The 21,528-nt window shown below is 23.3% G+C and overlaps 5 protein-coding genes across 23 annotated transcripts in view; 2 read left to right on the forward strand and 3 right to left on the reverse strand.

Annotated features, from left to right (window-relative positions):
- Nucleotides 1-1,822: 1,822 nt before the first annotated feature.
- LOC102675371 (activating signal cointegrator 1) lies at nucleotides 1,823-4,382 on the forward strand. 2 transcript variants are annotated; one of them, XM_006616689.2, is made up of 10 exons: nucleotides 1,823-2,017; nucleotides 2,109-2,221; nucleotides 2,289-2,407; nucleotides 2,532-2,631; nucleotides 2,723-2,990; nucleotides 3,052-3,355; nucleotides 3,441-3,604; nucleotides 3,677-3,798; nucleotides 3,940-4,134; nucleotides 4,206-4,382. In XM_006616689.2, the coding sequence occupies exons 1-10, from the start codon at nucleotides 1,950-1,952 to the stop codon at nucleotides 4,274-4,276; spliced, it is 1,524 nt and encodes a 507-aa protein (XP_006616752.1). In that variant the 5' UTR covers nucleotides 1,823-1,949; the 3' UTR covers nucleotides 4,277-4,382. The 2 variants fall into 2 exon arrangements, with proteins under 2 accessions (XP_006616752.1, XP_006616753.1); XM_006616690.2 differs by having other exon boundaries at nucleotides 1,836-2,017; nucleotides 2,273-2,407.
- A 3,380-nt stretch (nucleotides 4,383-7,762) lies between these two features.
- On the reverse strand, nucleotides 7,763-12,081 carry LOC102675731. 6 transcript variants are annotated; one of them, XM_006616692.2, is made up of 6 exons: nucleotides 11,952-12,081; nucleotides 11,724-11,870; nucleotides 9,814-9,954; nucleotides 9,545-9,744; nucleotides 9,287-9,466; nucleotides 7,763-9,205 (listed from the first exon to the last, which is right to left on the reverse strand). In XM_006616692.2, exons 2-6 carry the CDS (start codon nucleotides 11,851-11,853, stop codon nucleotides 7,865-7,867), a joined length of 1,992 nt encoding a protein of 663 aa, XP_006616755.1. In that variant the 5' UTR covers nucleotides 11,854-11,870; nucleotides 11,952-12,081; the 3' UTR covers nucleotides 7,763-7,864. The 6 variants fall into 6 exon arrangements, with proteins under 6 accessions (XP_006616755.1, XP_006616756.1, XP_031366783.1 ...); XM_006616693.2 differs by lacking the exons at nucleotides 11,724-11,870; nucleotides 11,952-12,081 and adding exons at nucleotides 10,194-10,258; nucleotides 10,321-10,470 and having other exon boundaries at nucleotides 7,764-9,205; XM_031510923.1 differs by lacking the exons at nucleotides 11,724-11,870; nucleotides 11,952-12,081 and adding exons at nucleotides 10,194-10,258; nucleotides 10,321-10,461 and having other exon boundaries at nucleotides 7,764-9,205; nucleotides 9,814-10,010.
- Nucleotides 10,507-11,675, forward strand: LOC102675598 (biogenesis of lysosome-related organelles complex 1 subunit 6). Its single transcript, XM_006616691.2, has 5 exons — nucleotides 10,507-10,733; nucleotides 10,918-11,028; nucleotides 11,087-11,174; nucleotides 11,299-11,385; nucleotides 11,457-11,675. The coding sequence occupies exons 1-5, from the start codon at nucleotides 10,669-10,671 to the stop codon at nucleotides 11,571-11,573; spliced, it is 468 nt and encodes a 155-aa protein (XP_006616754.1). The 5' UTR covers nucleotides 10,507-10,668; the 3' UTR covers nucleotides 11,574-11,675.
- Nucleotides 11,912-13,600, reverse strand: LOC102680945 (GDP-fucose protein O-fucosyltransferase 2). Its single transcript, XM_031510925.1, has 6 exons — nucleotides 13,408-13,600; nucleotides 13,198-13,334; nucleotides 12,988-13,113; nucleotides 12,638-12,905; nucleotides 12,379-12,571; nucleotides 11,912-12,317 (listed from the first exon to the last, which is right to left on the reverse strand). The coding sequence occupies exons 1-6, from the start codon at nucleotides 13,551-13,553 to the stop codon at nucleotides 12,072-12,074; spliced, it is 1,116 nt and encodes a 371-aa protein (XP_031366785.1). The 5' UTR covers nucleotides 13,554-13,600; the 3' UTR covers nucleotides 11,912-12,071.
- Nucleotides 13,601-15,704: 2,104 nt separating this feature from the next.
- The window catches only part of LOC102677110 (liprin-alpha-1), a 31,905-nt gene continuing 26,081 nt past the window's right edge, over nucleotides 15,705-21,528 (reverse strand). For 8 of the 13 annotated variants that reach the window (XM_031510937.1, XM_031510931.1, XM_031510930.1 and 5 more), the window contains 7 exons: nucleotides 20,872-21,127; nucleotides 20,640-20,785; nucleotides 20,307-20,537; nucleotides 19,913-20,176; nucleotides 19,682-19,838; nucleotides 19,425-19,541; nucleotides 15,705-19,322 (listed from right to left, as the gene is read on the reverse strand). In XM_031510937.1, coding sequence (XP_031366797.1) covers nucleotides 19,233-19,322; nucleotides 19,425-19,541; nucleotides 19,682-19,838; nucleotides 19,913-20,176; nucleotides 20,307-20,537; nucleotides 20,640-20,785; nucleotides 20,872-21,127 — 1,261 coding nt within the window. In that variant the 3' untranslated portion in view covers nucleotides 15,705-19,232. The remainder of the gene's footprint in view (nucleotides 19,323-19,424; nucleotides 19,542-19,681; nucleotides 19,839-19,912; nucleotides 20,177-20,306; nucleotides 20,538-20,639; nucleotides 20,786-20,871; nucleotides 21,128-21,528) is intronic. The other 5 variants (XM_031510935.1, XM_031510934.1, XM_031510933.1 and 2 more) reach the window with 3 other exon arrangements.

A 21,528-nucleotide genomic window follows, 5' to 3' on the forward strand; every position in this document is an offset into this window, starting at 1 on the left:
AGAACTGTGAATCTGTTGAAATCATTCGGATTTATTATAGTATAATTCGTGTATTATATGTGCGAATAATGAAGATGCCTTTGAACAGCATCCGTCTAAATAAAACCGTTGATTGAAAGTAATTATCAAATGATCCCGATGCAGAATGATATAGAAAGTTCATTGTACAAGAAGCTTTTATCATTTAACAGGTTAATAACATGGCTCGAACAACTAATAATCATAATATATGTTATTTAGTCCTTTTCAATCGTTTTTGCATGAAAAGAAATATTGTAAAATTATATAATAATTATTATATTATAAAATATTTAATACATTTTAATAATATATTTTCTTTGATATATGTAATATATTTTAATGTATTTTCTTATATTATATATACATACATTTTGATATATTCTCAGTGAAATGAAATTACAATATATTGTGATTCATTTTAATAGAACAATTCATGATATGACCTATTTATATTGTCTTGTCTAAGTACATACAACAATTTTAAATTGTAATTTCTATTGTTGCTATCTCGAATTATATTACGGATTAAAGAATAAAAAAAATTTTAGAATATATTTTTAAAAATTTCAAGGATTTCTTCTTTAGTAAAGGAAAGCAATTAAAAAATGAAAAATTACTTGCTTTATACAACAAATGCAAATATATGTCTTTTTTCTTATTCCTTTTTAATTATATTTTTCTTTACCTTATTTAATATTTGGTTCACTACTTATGTATAATTCTTCTAAAAAAAAATATTAGATTGTTTTCAACAACGAATAGAATAAGAATAATTATATTTCTAAAAAATTTTAAAAGAAAATTTATTCATAATGATTAAATATCTATAATACCATATAATAAATTTTAATAAAAATACTAATATGATTAATAAAAATACCAATATGATTAAATGGAAATAGATATATGAAATGCGATGATATCAGTTGTGGTAAGTATCAGTAATTGTTATATAACACCAGCAAAAATTGAAACTCAGCTCATATGTGCACGAATACATGATTGTCGACGTATAAACGACTGGCTATGCAAATTTAACTGCAGGAAGATCCGTTTGTTAAATGTTTCGAAGGCCTTACGTTAATCTACGCATTTTTTAAACTCCATAATACAAACATCTAGAAAATATAAAATTTTAATGAGAATTTTTACTTTAAATTAATTTTATTTTTATTTCTTATTAATATATTATATTATTACTTTATATTTATTATTATATATATTTTTATATATATGAAATTTATATTTATGATCATATTTATGATTAAGATTACATTTACATTGAAAAAGTAATATCGTTATTATAATTTAACAAAAATTATTTAAATTAAATTTAAATTAAACTTAAGATATATAAGTTTTTTAAAAAATTTTATCTATAGATATATTGGTACATTTTAATTTGATATAAAATTAAATTCAAATACAGAAACTATATTTTAAATAAGAAGATTCCAAAAACTATTCTAGAAATTTTCCTATTCTTCAAAAAAAAGAAAAATTATATTTAAATTGCAAATTTGATAGAGATTAAAATATTCTTTGTAATATAAAATATACATATTATATATTATAATATATATTATATGCTTAATGTGCATGTTTTAAATATTTAAACATCAAATTAATTTCATATGTAGTGGTACACCCTCTATCTAAAAGTGGCTCAATTCCCCTGCAGCGAATTTCTGCAAAAAGAGAATATGTGACGTCACATTATCCTCACGTGACATGATGGCTTACAACGTTTGGCTTTGACAGAAATTCTAATCACGTGACGTATTTTGCTACAGAATTGAAATATTTTTAGTGGAGGGGATAGCGTGCTCGTCAATTCTGCTCTCGAATCAATTATTAATTTTACGCTTGCAAGTAACTGGATAATATCTTTAATTTTTTTAGGTTATTATTTTAATAATTTTGCAAAAATGGAAGATTGGATTTGTGAAAATTTATCTCAAATTTTAGATTTTCCAGTAACAAACGAAATAGTACAGTAAGTAGATTATAATACAATGAAACTATAATATTCACTTGTATAAATCATAATATTTTATAATAATTCATATATCATGCATTTCTTTCAGATATATGATGCAAATACAAAATGAAAGAGATTTAGATGATTATATGCGATCTTTTTTAGATTATACTAATGGAAAGCATAGACAATTTATCACAGATTTCAAGAAACAACAAGGTTTTTATATTTATTATTTATAATTAAATCATTTAATATTTTTTACTATTTTATAATGCTATTTCAGCTTTAATTAAAGATCAAGCTAAATGCAAAAAAGAAGATGATATGGACAGTGGAAAAAAAAGGCAAAATGAAAAAAAAAAAGGAAAAGTAAAATCAAAAGAATATAAAGAAAATAAACAGGTATATTGTCATGTTATTTAAATATCTTTTATCTTAAATTTATAACTAATGATTACTATGATTATTTATATTAAATTATTATGATTATTATACTATAGATTAAGATTAAATATTATTTATTTAGATACAAGAAAATGTAAAAGTAGAAAAGCTGGAAAAAAAAAAACCTAAATTTGAAAGTATATATTCCCAAGATGGTAAAAATAGAGAAATTTTATTAAAAGGTATTTTATATATTAAAATGCTAGATTATTATGTAATATTAATATTGATAAATTATTATATAATATTAAAAATAATATAAAAACATTTTAGGTAGATACAAATGTGATTGTGAAGCAAAGAGACACACATTAATTAATAATTGTCTTAATTGTGGTAGAATAGTCTGTGCTCAAGAAGGAGCTGGTCCTTGTTTTTTTTGTGGAGAACTTGTATGTTCTGAAAAAGAACAAACTATTCTATCTAGTAACACTAAACAAGGTGATCAATTATACAATAAATTGATGAATCAAAAACCTAATAAAAATCTAGAAGAATCAATAAAACAGAGAGACAAACTTTTGGAATATGATCGTAATGGGTATAATATATTATATTATTTTTTTATATAAAGATCAAATTATAATTATAATAATTTACAGAATACAAGGCACAAAAGTAATTGATGACGAATGTGATTATTATCAATCAAATAATATATGGTTCACAGCTGAACAAAGAGAAAAATTACGAACTTTAGAAGAACAAAAAAATAAAAAGAAGCATATGTCTCATTTAGATAAAAAAATTTATGCAATCTTAGATTTCACAGGTAGAATAATTGAAGAGAATTTAGTTGAAGAAGATTTTGAATTCAGTGAAGAACAGTTACAAGATATTTCTGAGTCATTCAATGAATTTGAAATTAGTAATGTTTGTCCAAACATAGAATTTAAACATCCAATGGTAAAAATATTTATTTAAAAACTTTTATATATATATTAATATTATTATTATGTGAAAAAAATAATATTGAACTATTATTGTACAGTATATAGGATCAAGTGTAGCTAATCTACGAACATCAATAACAAAAATTTCTTCAAAAACAAAAAACATTATTCAAGATAAAGAATATTTAGAAATGTCTGATCTTGGTTTATGTTTAAGCATGCATCAACCTTATGCATCTTTATTAGTTTCTGGAATAAAAATGTAAAATCATAATTTTGTAAACAAATTAAGATTTAATATGCTATCTTCTTAAATATTATAATATTGTTACAGTCATGAAGGTCGTTCATGGTATTCATCACATAGAGGAAGATTATGGATTGCTGCAACATCCAAAACACCAACTAGAGAAGAAATCTTGAATGTAGAACAATACTATCGTGTTTTAAAAAATGGTTAGTATCAATTAAAAAATTTCAATTTTAATTATAAAGAAAATTTCAAACTTTTTTTTTATAAACTTAGTCAATTCTTAACATTAATTTTAAAATGCTCTGTATAGTATGTATTATAGTAATTATATAAATATTTTACAGAAAAATTAAAATTTCCTGAAATTTATCCAACTAGTTGTTTATTAGGATGCGTAACAGTCGTTGATGTTCTACCTCAAGATGAATATAAAAAATGTTATCCAGAAGGAGAAAGTAATGATAGTCCTTATGTTTTTATATGTGAAAATTTTTTAACATTACCAATTAAATTTCCAATACAAGGAAATCATAAAATTTGTAAGTATTTCTTCGATTTTAGTCTTTTTGTTTTTGATCAAATATAATTTTAACAATTTTTTTTTTTATAGATAAACTTAATCGGAAAATTCATCAAGCTGCTTTAAAAATATTAGAAAAATTTTCTAAGAATATAAAATAAAATATTTATATATAATATAAATCAAATATATATATTAACATAATGCGTTTTTTGTTATAAATAAGAATTGTGAATTATATGAATAAGTTAAAAATAATGCATAATATTACACATTTTTAACATTAGTAAAACATTAGTTAGTTTTTAATGGATTTCAAAATTTAAAAAATAAATATTTTGCATATTTTCTATATTAAATATTATTTATTATTTGTACATAATAGAATATAATACAATGTACATATAGCTTGCAATGTATTACAATTGCTATTGTACGACATATATTTATTTTTTTTTTATATTAAATGTTTTTTTTTCTACGTGCATTCAATGAAAAAATATTAGATGTTTTCTCTTATTTCCATTAAAATATCAGACTTTCATAAATATTAAAAGTAGATTTTAGTAAAGTCATTTTTATATTCAAACAGTCTATATATGTTTGAATGGAACATTTTTTATCGAAATATATTACTTTAAAATTTCTTATAAATTTTAAAATTTAGATTTAAGAATATTTTAAAGATAATAACAAATTTATTAACTTATAAATTTTGAAGAAATGTTTACAAGTTTTAAAACATATTATTTCTTACAATATAATTTATACTAAAAAGCTTTAAAAATTTATCTGTTATAACAACTTCAATAAATTAAAGTATAACATCATTATATGTAAGAATAATTAATTAATTATAAATAATAAGTAATACATAATACTAATTCGAATAATGTAGAAATAAAATTCCAAAAACAACGTATATTAAATCATTCCATGAAATGATGTATTAGGAATGTATAAATAAATATTAAACTATATTAAATAAATTTTAGTACAAAATTAACAATTGCACAATTTTTAAATTGAAATAATTGCATACTGATAAAATATATAGATATAAATTACATATTTATTAATCTGTATACTGTGCACTCTATTAATTATCATGTAATTTATATTTGTTTCCTAAAGGTACACAAGTATTATGATTCTACAGCAATATTGTCCAATTAATAAAAAATGATTTAAATAACAAATACATTGATATCTATTTTTCTTTTATCTTTTCAATAAGATATTATTTATTATAAAATGAGAAATAATATTAATATTTCTTTTTTTCTTTAATTTAAGTAAAATAACATATAATATTTCTAATTGTAATAACATTTTTTATCATATTTAATATTTCTTTAATTCTGTTACAAAAGTTTAAATAAAAATTATAAGTTATTAATTAATAAATTATAATTTTATACTATATGTGTATATATGTACACATATATATGTATTATACAATATACTTCAACATTTGGTTTCTAAATAACATTCCAATAGAATTAATATATCATTTTTTTTTAAAATATAAGTTTTTGAGTTTTTGCTATGGATACATATACATGTTGTATATAATAAATAACTTTTATATAATTTTTTTACATTATAAACTATTTAGGCTATTATTGGTAATAATTTTATTAACTTAATTTTTATATATATGCAAATATCATCAAATTAAATCAATAATATCTTTCTAATTGTAAAAATTAAAATAAAAAATAAGTATGTATTAATAAAGAATATTTATTAAAATTAATCTTTATTTCATTTAAATAAATTTCATTTAAAAATTTATGTTCTTTTTTATTTTTCTTCAAACAAGTAATAGGCCACCATAATATAATAATACTATTGTAATATTAATGTATCCATATCACAAGTCTACTCAAAAAACTTCAAATAAATAATTTTATATTTTTATTATTTGTTTTAAGAAATTCTAAATTTAAACAATATCATCAATAAAATAATAAACTTTGAAATTTTTCTCTAAATAAAGACAAAAATTGTTATTACTTATATTAGCTATTATTAGCACTATAAGTATTAACATTTTTTTTTTCAAATATTTTCAATATTTTTATTAGGACGATATTGAGTATCTAGGAAATATACTCACCATTTTTTTTTCTTTGATTTTAGATATACAATCCGCGATACTTGATTAAGGATTAAATGTAATAATATTTTTTTAATATTATTTTGAATTAAACTTCAAATTAATATATTCTATTTTTCTATACTTATAAACTATTTAATGAAATTATACTCATTTATTTTAGGCAATTAGTTTAGTATAAAAATATTCATGTTTTATAGAAAAAGATATTATGTTATTGAATAAACATATAATAAATGTACAGTAAAATGATAAATAAAATAAAAAAAAATAATATTTTTATAATAAATATACTTTATCAATATCTTATATGTCCACTATTTTTGTTTATAATTTGGAAGATGTGATTTGATATATTATGATATATATTGGTGTGATATGATATTGATACAGTATATTATAGATAAAATTATAGTATTTTTTATACCCCAATTTTTATAGTATTTATAACATAATATATATAAGATTGAAATTGACGATTATTCGTGCAAATTTTTTAAGATATGTGTAAATATTTTTAATTATATTTAAATCTAATGATAATATCAATCAATTTATATAGTTTATTTCTTATTCTCTTTAATATCATTTTAATTTTTAATTAGTTATAGGACAGCATTATGTTGAAATATCTAATATTATTTTTAAATAAAATTTAATTCATTAAATTAAAAATTTTAACTTTAACTGATTTCAATATTTCAAGGTATTTTTTGCATCTTGCCATCCTTTCATAATTTATAAATAACTCAAATATAAATACTCTTCTATATTATTTATAAGATAAAATTTTTTCCTACTTTTTAGTTATAATAATAAAATAAATATCTATCATATAAATTATATTTCTTTTCATAAAAATATTTAGATATTCATGTAATTTTTTTTTTTTGAATTTAGAAATTCAAATCTATTATTTTATAGTGGACAAACAAACATGATTCTTTTTCTTTCTTTCTTTCTCTTTTAATAATAGATGTTTTTTGATATATAATTTATATAATTTATATTGTAGAATTATTTGTATTCAAAACAACAATTCAAATTCGAAGATATCTTTTCTTATCTATCTTATCTTTTCTTTACATAATTACGTTTTTATTATTACTTGAATATCTATTATCTTTGTTTTTTAAAAGAATGAATAATAAACATTTCTATTTATTTTTCTAACTATTTTCTTATTTAAATATTTTTTTTATTCTTTATCATTTGAATTTCTTCCATTCCTTCAGAATATTTCTTATAAATTTTTTTCTTTATATATAACAAATTATTTTATAATAAAATATTTTTTAACAAAATATTATTTTATAACAAAGTATTTTTTAACAAAAGTTTCTATGATAAGAATTTTTCCATATTATAATTATTAAAAGCAATTAATTAATAGAACATAAAATGAATAATTTTTTCTATAAAACATAAATATTTTTATGTTTATTAAATAAATGATTCCTTAAAATTTGTATAGTTTCATTAGAGTTATAATAAAAATATAGAGTAAAGAATATAATTATTTAAGGATGAATCTAAAATAATATTAATAAAATATTTTCACTATTTAATCAAATGTCGTTGACTGTATAAAAAATAATGTAATGATTTGTTTTGAATAATTAAATATCTAAATATAAGTAGGTGAATCTTTTAAACTGATACCACAAGCATCACAGATTGACACATTTTTCTCATTTACTAACGTACATCGTGGACATTCTTTTCCGCCACTTGCTAATGGCTTATCTTCATTTCCTTTATGCCTAGATTTTCCACACATTTCGCAAATTTCTTTTAATGAAGAATTGAGATATGTGCAAGTAGCACAGTTCCAATTCATACTTCCATTTTTTATCTCATTTTTTGTTTCTGTTTGAGAAAGTTCTAAATTTTTTAATGTGTCTGCAATTTTTACAATTTGATCCATTGATCGATGAGAACGTTGAATTGGAAGTGTTTGACTATCATATCTTTTTTCTTTATTATATGAAGATAAATGACTTTCTAAAGATACATCGTGATATCTATTAGAATCCATTAAGTCAAAGGAAGAAGACTTTTTTTTAAAAGGTAATGTGTCGTGATGATGATGTCGACCATTTGTTATAGATGAATCAATTTCATTCATATCGATTCTTCCACTTTTTCTTTTTTCAAAACGATGTATACTATGTATTTCATCCCTATCATTTTGTTTAAATGATTTTTGTTTGTTCAATCGAGAATCAAACTCTCGTTTATGTAAAATATCTTCTCGATCACCAAGATCTTTAGAATAGCCTAAACTTTCTAAATTTCTGTATACAAAGTCCCAAGAATCACAATTGTTTTTTTCACTGCCTGATTTTGCAGACTTTTTATCAATTCTCCCGCAATCATAATGATCTCCATCGTTAGATTGTCTTCTATAAAAATCTATTTCTTCCAAATTTGATATTCGATGGGGCATCTTCCGATTGTGAAGTTTATCATAATTTGCAACAGAAACAGGCATATCAAGTTCAATTAATCTACCCGTTGGTACTCTTGTATATCCTGGCATTGTAGTATAATAAGGATTGACTCCAGTTAAATATTTATTACCATGTGGTAAACAACCATAGGCACTACAACGATTTCCAAAACCATAATCCACTGGTTGAAAATATTTGTATGTTCCTGGTATCGAATTTGTATTTTCGATATATCTATAATCTGACTGACAAGTAGGCAATGGTATGTTATAACTAGGAGGCATAATATGATAAGGTATTGACGGCGATGCATCTACACATGTATTTTGCGGATAATGATAATCCCTATAATTTTCTGTTTTTGTTCGACTTTGATGCATTTTTTCAAGGAAACGGAAATTTAATGCTCTAATTGCTTGTTCTGGTGTACCAACATGGTTTTCTCGAAATTCTAAGACTTCTAACCATGAGATACCATAATTTTGTGAAACATTCTCCCATATTTGTTTCAAAATCTACATTTAAAATTGAAATTTAAATTAAATTAATTTATTTTTACAAAAATATATATTTATATATTGTAATAAATTTTTTACCTGACATTCAACAAAAGCAACTATTGCATCTCTGCTTACACTGGATACTTTATCAGGATCAATAGGACCTTCCAAAGTGAGTATTCCCAATCCTGTATGTTTATATCCCATTTGTTCAAACATTAATTCTGCTCCTATTAAATTTGCTTCTACTTCATGTTTATAATATCCACTATAAGTCTAACATGAAAGCAATTAATTAATTTATTATTTCATAATCTTGAAAAATGATATAAGAGAAAATACAAAAATATTAACTCTTAATGTTCTATATTCTCTTCTCCAAGGTTGTGCCAAAAGATTAGCAGCATATAAAGAAATAGCACTCCAGGCAGTTGCAGCTCTATATCCACTAAAATCTTGCAATGTAGCTGCTGATCTGTGCAATATATCTGCAGTTTCTTGAAATATATATTTATTTTCATTTGGAACAAAACAAAGATACTCTTTAATAAAACCTAAAATAGAAAAAAATTAATAAAATTTCATATACTTAAGATGTTTATATTTATTTTTTATATATTTACCTTCTAGTTTATGACGTTGTTGTAATTTTAATGGACTGTCATCTGTTTGTAGATAAACTAAATGGCTCTGTTCTAATTTCATGCTAATTTCTTGTAATCTATCTTTACCTTTTATTATTAAGTCATTTGCCATTTTTATCACTGTAAAAAAATATATATTTCTGTTCACTTGTATCTTCTACATTTCTAATATTCACCTATAAAATTGTTTAAGTTATTTTATACAAACAAGACATTTAAAAAAAAACTTTTATATGTTTAATGCAAAAAACTTAAAATTTTGATATTTAATTGATCAAATATTATATAAATTCAAAATTAGCAAAAAACAAAGACTAGACTAAAAATGTCATTCAGAAATAGAAATTTTTCACACCTACTATAAAACTGTCTAGAAATGCAGTTTTAGATTAAATTCTTGATTCAAACTATGGCTAGCTCCAACCTAAAAATAAATCCTATATTTAGAAGCACTGCTACAGTGTTTATTTCACACACAAGAGCTACCATAATATATTTTCTATTTGGAAAATGCTCCATATCAGATAAAAACGTTCATCAAATTTATTATTAGATTTTAAAAACATATTCCACTTCATAAACAATAAATATTTTTCTTTACAACTTTTTTCTTGGTTATGTTCGAGTTAAGTTCATAAGCATGAAACATATACTAGAAAGAAATATCGATACTAAAATTTATGTATAAAGATAGTAGACATATTTCAAATTTATTAAACTATATTGATGTGACAAAATGTCAAACTCATAATAAATATTATTTATTAAATTTAAATAAATTTTTACATAATATAATTTACTGAATAATAATAATAATAAAACTCAAAATAAAAAATGATGACAGATATGGAAGAAGCAGAAGCAAGGGAACTTCAATCAGAAATTGAAAAACGCAATAGGTAACCTATTTCTCATTATTTATTATTTTATAATTATTTGTAAATAATTATAAATTACTTAATTTATATTTATATACTCATAATTAATATTTATAATAATAATAATAATAATAATAATAATATACATTACTTTTACTTAAATTTTTTTCATTTAAAAATTAATTTTTTTATTTAAATTTTATAGAGAAGAAAATGAATTAGATTTTAAAGAGGCTGTAAAGAAATTAGCTGAAGGATTTTTAAATCAATATCAAGTACAATGGGAACAAACTGAAAAAAAACTTAATGAAGTAAAGTAAGTTAAAGATTCATAAATATTTTTTATCTTTCTATTCCACATTATTTTTGTTTAGAAATAAGCAAGAGACTTTACTCAATCAGATGCAAATTGAAAACAAAAAATTTCAAGATGTTTTTGATGATATTAAACTAAATGATATGGTAAGTATTTAAATATAAATTTAATTAGCCTATGATATTTTAAACGAGGTGAAAAAATATATATTTTTAATATAAAAAAGTAATATATAAAATACATAAAAAAATATATTATTATATATTACAGTTCCAAACTATTAAAATTGGTCAAAATAAATTAATTTTAATGAAAAAAGAAATGGCTTCTATTCATGAGAGGACATTCAAATTAAAAGTAAGTTGTATCTATTATTTTATAGATATTTTTAATATTATTTATGAAATACATAAATTATTTTTATGTAGAAACGAGCATTAAGATTGCAACAAATAATACAAAAAGAAGCTTTGAATAGAGAACAACAAAGAGAGCAGGAAATTCGTCGAGAACAAGAATTAATTGGTAAACCAATGATAAGCTAACACAATAATAAAGAAAAATAATTAATATCAGTGATATATAACTATATAAAAACAGATTGTACTTATATATTATTTTTGGTAAAACATATGTTTAATTTAATTATTTGATTTTATTATCTAATATAATTTATACATATTTTTATACATTACCAAACAATTTCCCATTGCCCATTAAAATTACATTTCTCCTTAGTTCTACATAAGTAATTAAATGTTGTTTTAGTAGGAAAACCAATGATTTCTCTATCTTCTTGTATTCTAAATGTAAATGTTGATTCATATGTTCCTATAAAATATCTAAAAATGAATACATGCATAGTGCATTATTTTTGTTTATATATAATATAAGAAATGAAATATATTATTATTAAGTTTTACCTAGCATAAGAACAAATTATTTGATCAATAATTGCAATTCCACCATCTTTAAACTTGTTTAATACATAATCTGATGGGATAAATCTAAGAATTGTATAATTAGACAGATATTCTCTGAGTTCATTGAATTCTAGATAAATTAATATGATTAATAAACATCCAAGCATTATAAAATAGAGATAATTTACCTTTCTGAGTAGCATCTGTAGCAACAAACAAAAATTTTAATTGAAGTTCGTGTAATTTATTTTTTAACTGAAAAGCAGCAGATTTTATTGTTGGTACTGTTAAAGAACGACCAACTAAAAAATCGCGTCTTCTTAAATGAACTGATAAATAAGGACCTCCAATTGCATTTCTTCTATTCTATAATTAAAAAATTATTTTTTAGTTTGCATTTTTATTGATATAAGCAAAAATTAAATACTTTTTCTTTAGTCCAATCATCCGGTCGTTCTGTTTTATCATACTTATTTGATGAATTAAAAAAGGATTTTCGAAATTCATTAGCAATATGATATAACTCAGAATTATATCGCATACTACGTCTAGCTTTCCAATATTCTTTTGTACCATAGAAATCATGTAATGCAATTTCCATATGATCAAACATTACAGATCTATACAATAATAATTAAATTAGTTGTAATAAATATTATTGTTAAATAAATAATATATTTTTTTACCTATAAATATTAGGTTTAAGATTTTGTTTAAGATTTGATATCATTCCATGAAATATAACACATTTAACAGCTTTAGAAGTTATATTATTGTATCCCCAAAAATGTCCAACATATTTTTCAGATTTCATTTTATGAAATTGTAATGATTTATCATTACATTTTATTATTTTATTCTTATCTTCAAATATACCTGTCTTGAACATTTCTTCATCATTTTGTAAAATATATACAACATCAAGATGAGTTTGATTATTTTCTGAAGGATATTCTGAAAAAATTAAGTTTTTATTGATTTTATGATTAAATATATTAAAATTATATACCTTAATTAAATGTATAAAATTATATACCTTGTAAAAATTGATATGTTTCAATAACAGGTATATATTTTTGTAAACTTAAAACATCAAAAAACAAATTCCAAGGCAATTGTGTTTGAAATCCTATATTTTTACTACGCCAATGATACAAGTTGCCTACAAAAACAGAATAAAAAATAAATGGATAAAATTAAAATAGTGAAAAATTATTAATGTATTTAATATGTATTTAAATATTACCCCATGGTGGCAATACTAATTGCCATTTAAATTCTGTTTCTTGTTTGATTAAAATTTTTATAAAAACTGCAATACGAATAAAAACATCTCTTCTTAGATTAAATCCCTCTGGAGAATTAACATCATAGAGTATGTAACTGAAAAATTGTTATATAAAAATATTGATTTTAATATAAATAATAAATTTATTATAAGCAAGTAAATTCAAACCGATTTCGTGAGTAACGTAATTGAATATTGCATTTATCAGTTTCCTCATATTCATCTGATTTGTCACAAAATTTATTTGCCACAATAATTTGCGTGAAATTAATTAAAAGTAATACAAAATACCATACTCTTAAAAATAACAACATATTTTATATTTTGAGGTTATACTCTTTATGTTGATAAATCAAAAACTTCAATTTTTGAATATTAATATAAGAATTATTTTATAATTATAATTATAATTTAAGTCCCAATAAATATGTAATAAATTTATATTCTCAATATATTTAAAAAATTGTTTAATTTTTATAATTCTTTTTCGAAATATTTTTTTTTCAAATAATAAGATTAAGGATAGTAAAAAACAACAGCAATAAACAACAACATTGTACAGCTTGATTTTTGTTATACATGAATTACAGACTTAAATCTCCCTTATTTGAAAATGGTTGATGGGTAGATTACAATTTTCTAATTCAATTAATAATAATTATAATAATGATAATAATAATTATTATTTATCGTCTTATACAATATTTATAATTCATAGTTCAGTTAACATAGTTTATGTCCTTCTTAAATCAAGTAGGGCTATTATGTTACATTTATTGTGACTCATTTCCCATTCTTTTTCATTTATCCTATTAAAGTATATACTTAGCATATAAAAATTACAAGGACAATTTATACTGGTAATGATATTAGCTGTAATTATAATAATAGTTATGATAGTTATAGTAATAATGGTAGTTGTAGTAATAATAATAATAATCATAGTAATCATAGCACTAGCAGCAGTAATGGTAGCAATAATGTTATAATTAATCATCTGATAACTATACTTTGTTATCATCTTATTTTTCATGATTTTAGTTTTTTTCACACGTATACTTGCATGAAATCTCAGATTCAATTCTTGGTTATTTAAGATTCCAATATATTTTGGACACAAATATTATTCATTGCCCTTTTCCTCCTACTACTTTTGTGCCTCATTGTAATTTTTTTAAATGTATGTTGTTTTATAGTTTCTTTTCACATTTTGTTAGCAATGATGTTAACTAATAGAATTCTTTGCAAAAACATTGGTATATATCATAATACTGAATTGTCATTATAATAAATATAACACGAAATTCATCTCTATTATACTAATTCCCTTTTTGTTTTGCATCTCTGTATGAATTCCCTATTGTTAACATCACAGCTGAAAAGATGCTTTATGTCAATATGAAATACACTATTTTACATTCATTATAGAAAACGTGAAGTAGTATATACGTAATGTGAAGAACTTAAAAAAAAAGTAAATAAATAAATAAAAAATTAAAAAATGAAATATGCACAGTGCACTTATTTAAGCACTACATAGTGTTATTTTAATAATTCATTTTTCTCATGCACACACATTATTTTCTTATCTTTATACATACATATGTATTTATAAACATATTTAAATTTCTAACAAACTTTAAAGTTCATCATATATAAAAATGAAATAACATAATGTTCACATTTATTTCTATTTATTTTCAAAAAAAAATTTACAAATATCTTAAAGGAATAAATAATTATTTAAAGTTTATATAAAGATTTGCAAATGCTAGAAATAATTTTTATACTTTTTAAGTATAAAATTATTCTGAATATGGAATATATATTAGTTATAAAAATTTCTTGATGAATAAATAAGTACAAATTGCATAAAAAATTGATTTATAAGATGTAAAATCAATATAAAATTTAACTAAATATTTTAGCAACTGCTATTTTATATAATAATTTAAAAATTTGTTTGTGCACTGTGTATCATACTATACATACATATATATAAAACACACAAATATATGTATGTATAGTTTTATACTACTTCACATTTAGAAATCTTTGACAATTATCTGCTTATTAGCACAATTGCAATTTTTTATGCTGGCACAGTTATATTACCTGACTACTCAAGTAAAATAATCAGATATAAATAAGAATCAATATAATTACATATATGATAGTGATAGCATCTATATAGAATCATCTCATACAAAATAAATTTTTTAAAATGATGTATTATTCATGATCAAATCTTTTGAATTAAATCATAGTTTATTTTGTGACCGGTGATTCTGATAAAAATGCCATTTAAATTAAATATTTTCTTTTCATCTCATTTAAAACCAGCCCAATGATTCATGTGCTATTCTTAACTTTAAATGATAATATTTGCTTGTGAACAAGTAAATTTAAAATATTTGTTATATTTCATTAGTAGATATTCATTAGTAGATATAGTGCGATGATTATTTAAAACTCATGATTTTTATTTTTTTAAGTTACTGCAGCAACTTAATCTAAAATTCAGTTACATAGATACAATTCAACAAAATTCATTGTAATATTCATCCAAAAGTAAAGTTAGATATTTAATAGCAATTTAACATTTGTTCAAACTATATTAAAACTATAGCATATTTAGTTGCATTGGGCTTGCAATGAAACGTTAAAAATTACAGAGATGTTAATAAATAATTTGTATATATACAGGGAAAGATATATACACATACACATTCACACGTGCACGCGCGCATACATATTTACAATACTAGCAATAACACTCACAAACATATGTTGTACAAAAATCCAGAATAACGTCGAACTTCTTCCGGCAGTTCGGCCGAATTGAGCACACAAAAAGAGTGTACAAAGGAAAAAATACAATGTGAAATAACATATATTACAGCTGTTACATCACAGTATTACATATGATTTATGTGTATGTTTTTACTATGTATTATCATATATATTTTTCCTAGGAACCAAAAATTAATTATACAGAAAACAATACTTCATTTAATATAATTTCTCAATTTTCTTATATTTTTTACAATCTTAATGATATGTGTAAACTGATAATAAAGAAACTTAAACATTATAAATGTCTTTCTTTAAATATTGTTAATTTGCTATATAACATATAAAGTTATTATGTTTAATTAAAATAAAAATATTCGTTCAGCATTGCTGAAGACAATAGTTAAAATTCATTTTTTCATTAGCATGAACTTTTAAAAAGAAATCTTCTATTTCAAATTGAAGAAAAGTAAAAACAAGACAGTCTAAGTTTAAGCAATTTTTCACTATTTTTTTTAGTAAAAACATTACGCATGTGGTTACTATTTGTTCTGTTTATTCAAGCTCTATTCGATACCGAGCAGTCGGAGACTCGATTCAAGCGAAATTTTGCATCTATGTATATATTTATAGTTAAATACATAGAAGACGACAAAGCTGTTATATATTAAGTCATGATTTACATATGCGATTATAAATGTGGCTGTTTTTGGAAGGGTTGCTTTCATTTTTTTTCCTTGGAATGTCCATAGACACTATTAACTAGCGTACATTAAAAATAAGTTCAGTCATTTACACATACTGCAGACACTTCCGAAAGGGAGAGACGGCCATTTTGTTTCACAAAGTGACACAGCTTTGTATATCTATTCATTTGTACAAATTAGTTCTGTACAATCATATAGCATTACATTATAGGATCAAAAAAAGATATATATTGTAATACTATTAAAAATGTTTTATCTCAAATAATCTTTTCTATAGTATTTGGGAAATAATTCAGTGCCACTAAAATAACTAAATGCGCGTGCAGTTTCAAATTAATCGTTGTTCTTTTATTTTCTTGATAATTGGCTTTTTCTAATAACTATCTAATATAATTTACATGAAAACGTTTTCACTACGACGATTTATCTTTCACGCAAGATTAATAAGAAATTCGAACTTAATACATTATAAAAATTAACTGACAAAAATCTTAGAACCAGTTATTAAAATATTTATATAAAAAAACAAATGTACCACCTTGTTTCAGTATTGAGGTAGCGTAACGTTGCTTTGGCTTAGCGAGTCTTTCTGATTATCTAGAAATATTTCAACTGATCGGTGGTACTTGGAAAAAGAAAAATACTACACGCCGAAAGATGAGACTGTACATTATGATCTTTACATGTAAGACATATTTTGATCTTTCTACTGCGTACATATGTCGAGTGTTAACGTTATTATTATATTCTTGACAATACACTATGATGTACGATTATACAATTATCGTACTGCATAGTAAGTGATTTCTTTGGTAGAAACTATTTGGTACGTTTGCGCCCATTCGGAAGGTCGTGCAGAGCAATGAAGTTACAACGAATGAACAGCTTGCAGGGAGTACTTCAGAGGGAAACAAACATCAACAACAATGATTCCTCAAGTATCAACAACATTAACAACATCCCATTATAACTTATCATCATTATTGTGATCGTCTCTATCATGACCAGTTTTATCATTAAAGTCACTGTCATAGTCTCAGTCTTTTGCCACACTTTAGCTTGATAACATTTTGTAATGAGTAATTATAATTATCATCGCAATCATTGTCTTCAGCAACATCGTCATTATTGTTAAATAATATTTATGGCCATACCTACTTTTGTTCCTTTTTTTTTTTTACACTTTCGTGATTTTATTATATTTATAACGCTTTTTATCTTTGTGAATTCTTTTACACTATCGATCGAGTCTAATAATATCGGAACTTTGAAATAATATAAAAAAATATTTACAAATGAAGTATCAAAATTCTTCCTTCAAATAAATAAAAAAACACCGAATGATATATGATTTTTTTATGATTAAACAAAATTAATGAATGTGAAATAATCACTTAATGATATATGACTAATTGGTAGAATTCAATTATTAATTAAAATTATAAAGTTCCTTAATTTTATAACATCTACTAACATTTCGTACACGTACTTATACATTGCGCGATTATTTTGGTATAAAATGTCCGTTCCTTAGTCCACAATAAATAAAAAGCGAGTTCTTTTAAACACGTTCATGCAACTGGTTGTCAAATAATTTTCTAATTACGATAGTTGCTTCAGTGTAATTCTTTGATATATTACGTGTTTATATGTGATCTACAAACATTTAAAATTCATCGAAATAACAGAGGAGAACAAGTATTTCAGCACTCCTTCTGTATGAAATAATATGTATATATATATATATATATTTTTATATATATATGGCTCATTAGGTCACCGTCTTATAGATGCAGAAATATAGAATGCAGTCTTTTTCTTGTACATATGTAAATTGTTTCCTCGAGAGCGCTAATGGCACTAATATAAGTTTGGGATTTTTATTTTGTGCGGTAAGTGGTATTATCAAAATAGATAGTTTTAACTATTTGTTACATAGTATAAGTACATAATATAGTATAAGAAATATGCGATTATATCTTGAAAAAGTTTATGAACTACCATAATATTCATTATTTCGAAAACTACAAATCTTGCTATCCTTAAAAAATCAATGTGAAATTAGAATTATTGTCGTAATTATATATAACTGATTCTTTGGCTTTCGAGGAAAAATATATTTTACGATTCTCTGACCGCTCACTACATTTCAGTATCTATATGAGAGTAATTGATTCAGAATTACTATTTTTTATCCGAAATACGTAACAAGCGGTTTATGAAATTTACGCGACATAAAAATTGATAAAACGTTTTAAATTTTTTTCTTGAACATACGATAAATCACCCTTTTCTTTTAACAGTTTGTTTGTCCAATCATTTTTTCATATCACCGCGTGTCACAACTCTTAACAGTATGAAGATATCCTTAGAATGATATTTAAAGCTCTTACAACTTTTACAACACACTTGCATACAGAGAATAGTAATAGCTGGGGTTTTGGACTAGACGTGATGCGGTTGAAGATGAGGCAACCTGCTGGACGAGTTGGATCAGGATTTCATACTATTGGATTCATCAAGCCGCCTTTCTGTTCCTACAGTTAATAAATTTGTGAACTCCATTTCTAACAATTGTCGAGCCTGTTAAAATTAATTTAACATATTAAATAATTTTTATTTAATTTATATAATTTAATTCATATAAATTTTAATTATTTAGCACTTCATTAAGTTATAACATACTTGTGTGTTTTGGGTTGGAATTTGCAAAGCTAGAGCAAAACTATTTGCGTCGAAGCTTTCATCAAGGGCTATAAGAGCTCCATGTACACCAGATTCTAAGAGATTGTTCCCATATTCCTAGATTATATTTAGATATCCGAAATTATATTTTCTTATATATAATATTCAAAATAAAAAATTTATTAAATATAGAATTTAATTAAATTAAATTAAAAATAATTAATTAATTAAATTAAAAAATTTAGAAGTAAAATTACTTTCAGGCCGATAGATTGCACCCATCTTATAACGCGATCATTACTCCATACAAGAACATCAACATTAGCACCTTCTGCCATTCGTCTTCTTTCTTCTAATTGTTGCCTATCATAATTTAATCGTTTTAAACATGAAATACCATATTGCAAACTTGTTCTGTAAAAATAAATAAAATTTAGATCAAGCATTTAAATCATTGAAATAATGAATTTTTGTTTCTAAATCATTACCTATGAAAACTATCAACCATCCTAAGTTGACCACGAAGGTCTTTTTTAGTAAGATGATCCAACATTCTAGCATCAACAAGGCACTCCATGAAAGTGGATCGATATTGAGGCAAACCGAGACTTGGAAGCCAAACATTACCAATCCATTCATGGTTCATATCTCCAAATGCTAACGTTGTGCGAGAAGTTTTTGGTGCTGATGGACTTGTAAGGGATACCATTTCTTGAATAGCTAATCGTAATTTCAATCGATGCAGAGGATTGCTAGAAATAAAAATTATTAGATTGAATATTAATAATTTTTTACCATAATATTCTATCATATTTTACATATAATATATTATCATTTATAATAAATATAATATGAATTGTATTGTATAGTTTCATTTTGTACCTTATACCAATTTCACGTTGAATCTCGGTATCACTAAGAGCACTCATTATGGCACCACTTTTGACATTTGCTCGACAAGCCGCAACATACCATGTTGGCATGCCTACCCAAAGCTCAAGCCAAGCCACTACTGTTGGCCCATTCCAGAGAGCAAACGGTGTTCCAGCTTTCATTGCTTCTGCCAAAAGTTCATGCCGTGAAGAATCTAGCATGCTTCCAAACATACTTGGACTGAAATTAAATTAATATTATAACATTTGTATTTATTTAGTAAGTATTTAAAATTAAAATATAAAATATAAATATGTATACTTATCAATTATATCTATGTACCTTTTCTTTTTTCTGCGATCAAAATCACTTTTGCTACCCATAGTTCCAGCTACAGAAACACTATCTCCATAATCAGGATCTGCAGGTGTACCTGCTCCTCCCATACCTGGTATATCTCCAGGCATTGGTGTATCTTTTCCTTTAATCTGTAATTAAATCTCTCTCTCTCTCTCTTATTTCTTTAGTAATTAATTATTCAGTTATTATTTCATATAATTAAAATCTGCATCACCTTTTCTTTTTTGCTGAAAAATCTACCAAGACTGCTTTTAATGCCTTTCTTCTTTTGAGCAGCAGCCACTGCTGCTGCTGTTGCTGGACTCATGGTAGATTGCATATGCAAATGCGAACTAGATAGTTGTCCAATTGGCAATCCAACACCAGACAAATTGTTTTTATGCAAACTGTCCTGGCTGCTATGTCGTGAGGACAATGGGGAAGGGGGAGTCCCAGAATTGAGTGCGCCGTTGTTATGTTGCCCATGCCTGCTGCATGGAGCGCTAATCTAATTTCTATTTCTACTCTAAATAATGCATTCTGGCCCATACACTATTCGGTTTTTACTTTTTTCTATATATACTATTTTCTATTTCGTTTATCATTCAAAATATCAAAATTATTTTAAAATTTTTTGAAAATACATCACCATGTCAAACAATTGAAATTAACAACAGGATTTATTAAATTGACTAATTTTTAATATTTAAAGGAATATAGATCAATGTTTTTTACTGTTTAGTATGTTTTAATTTACATGAGATGAAATATAATTAGAGAAGAAATATGATTACTGAGCCAAGTGAATTGCATTACTTAAAAAAGATTTTAACAACCATAATGATTATATATAAGCACAAATACTATTTAACAATATATATATATATATATA

This window comes from Apis dorsata, unplaced genomic scaffold (genome assembly GCF_000469605.1).
Source record: "Apis dorsata unplaced genomic scaffold, Apis dorsata 1.3 scaffold_269, whole genome shotgun sequence".
Lineage (NCBI taxonomy): Eukaryota > Metazoa > Arthropoda > Insecta > Hymenoptera > Apidae > Apis > Apis dorsata.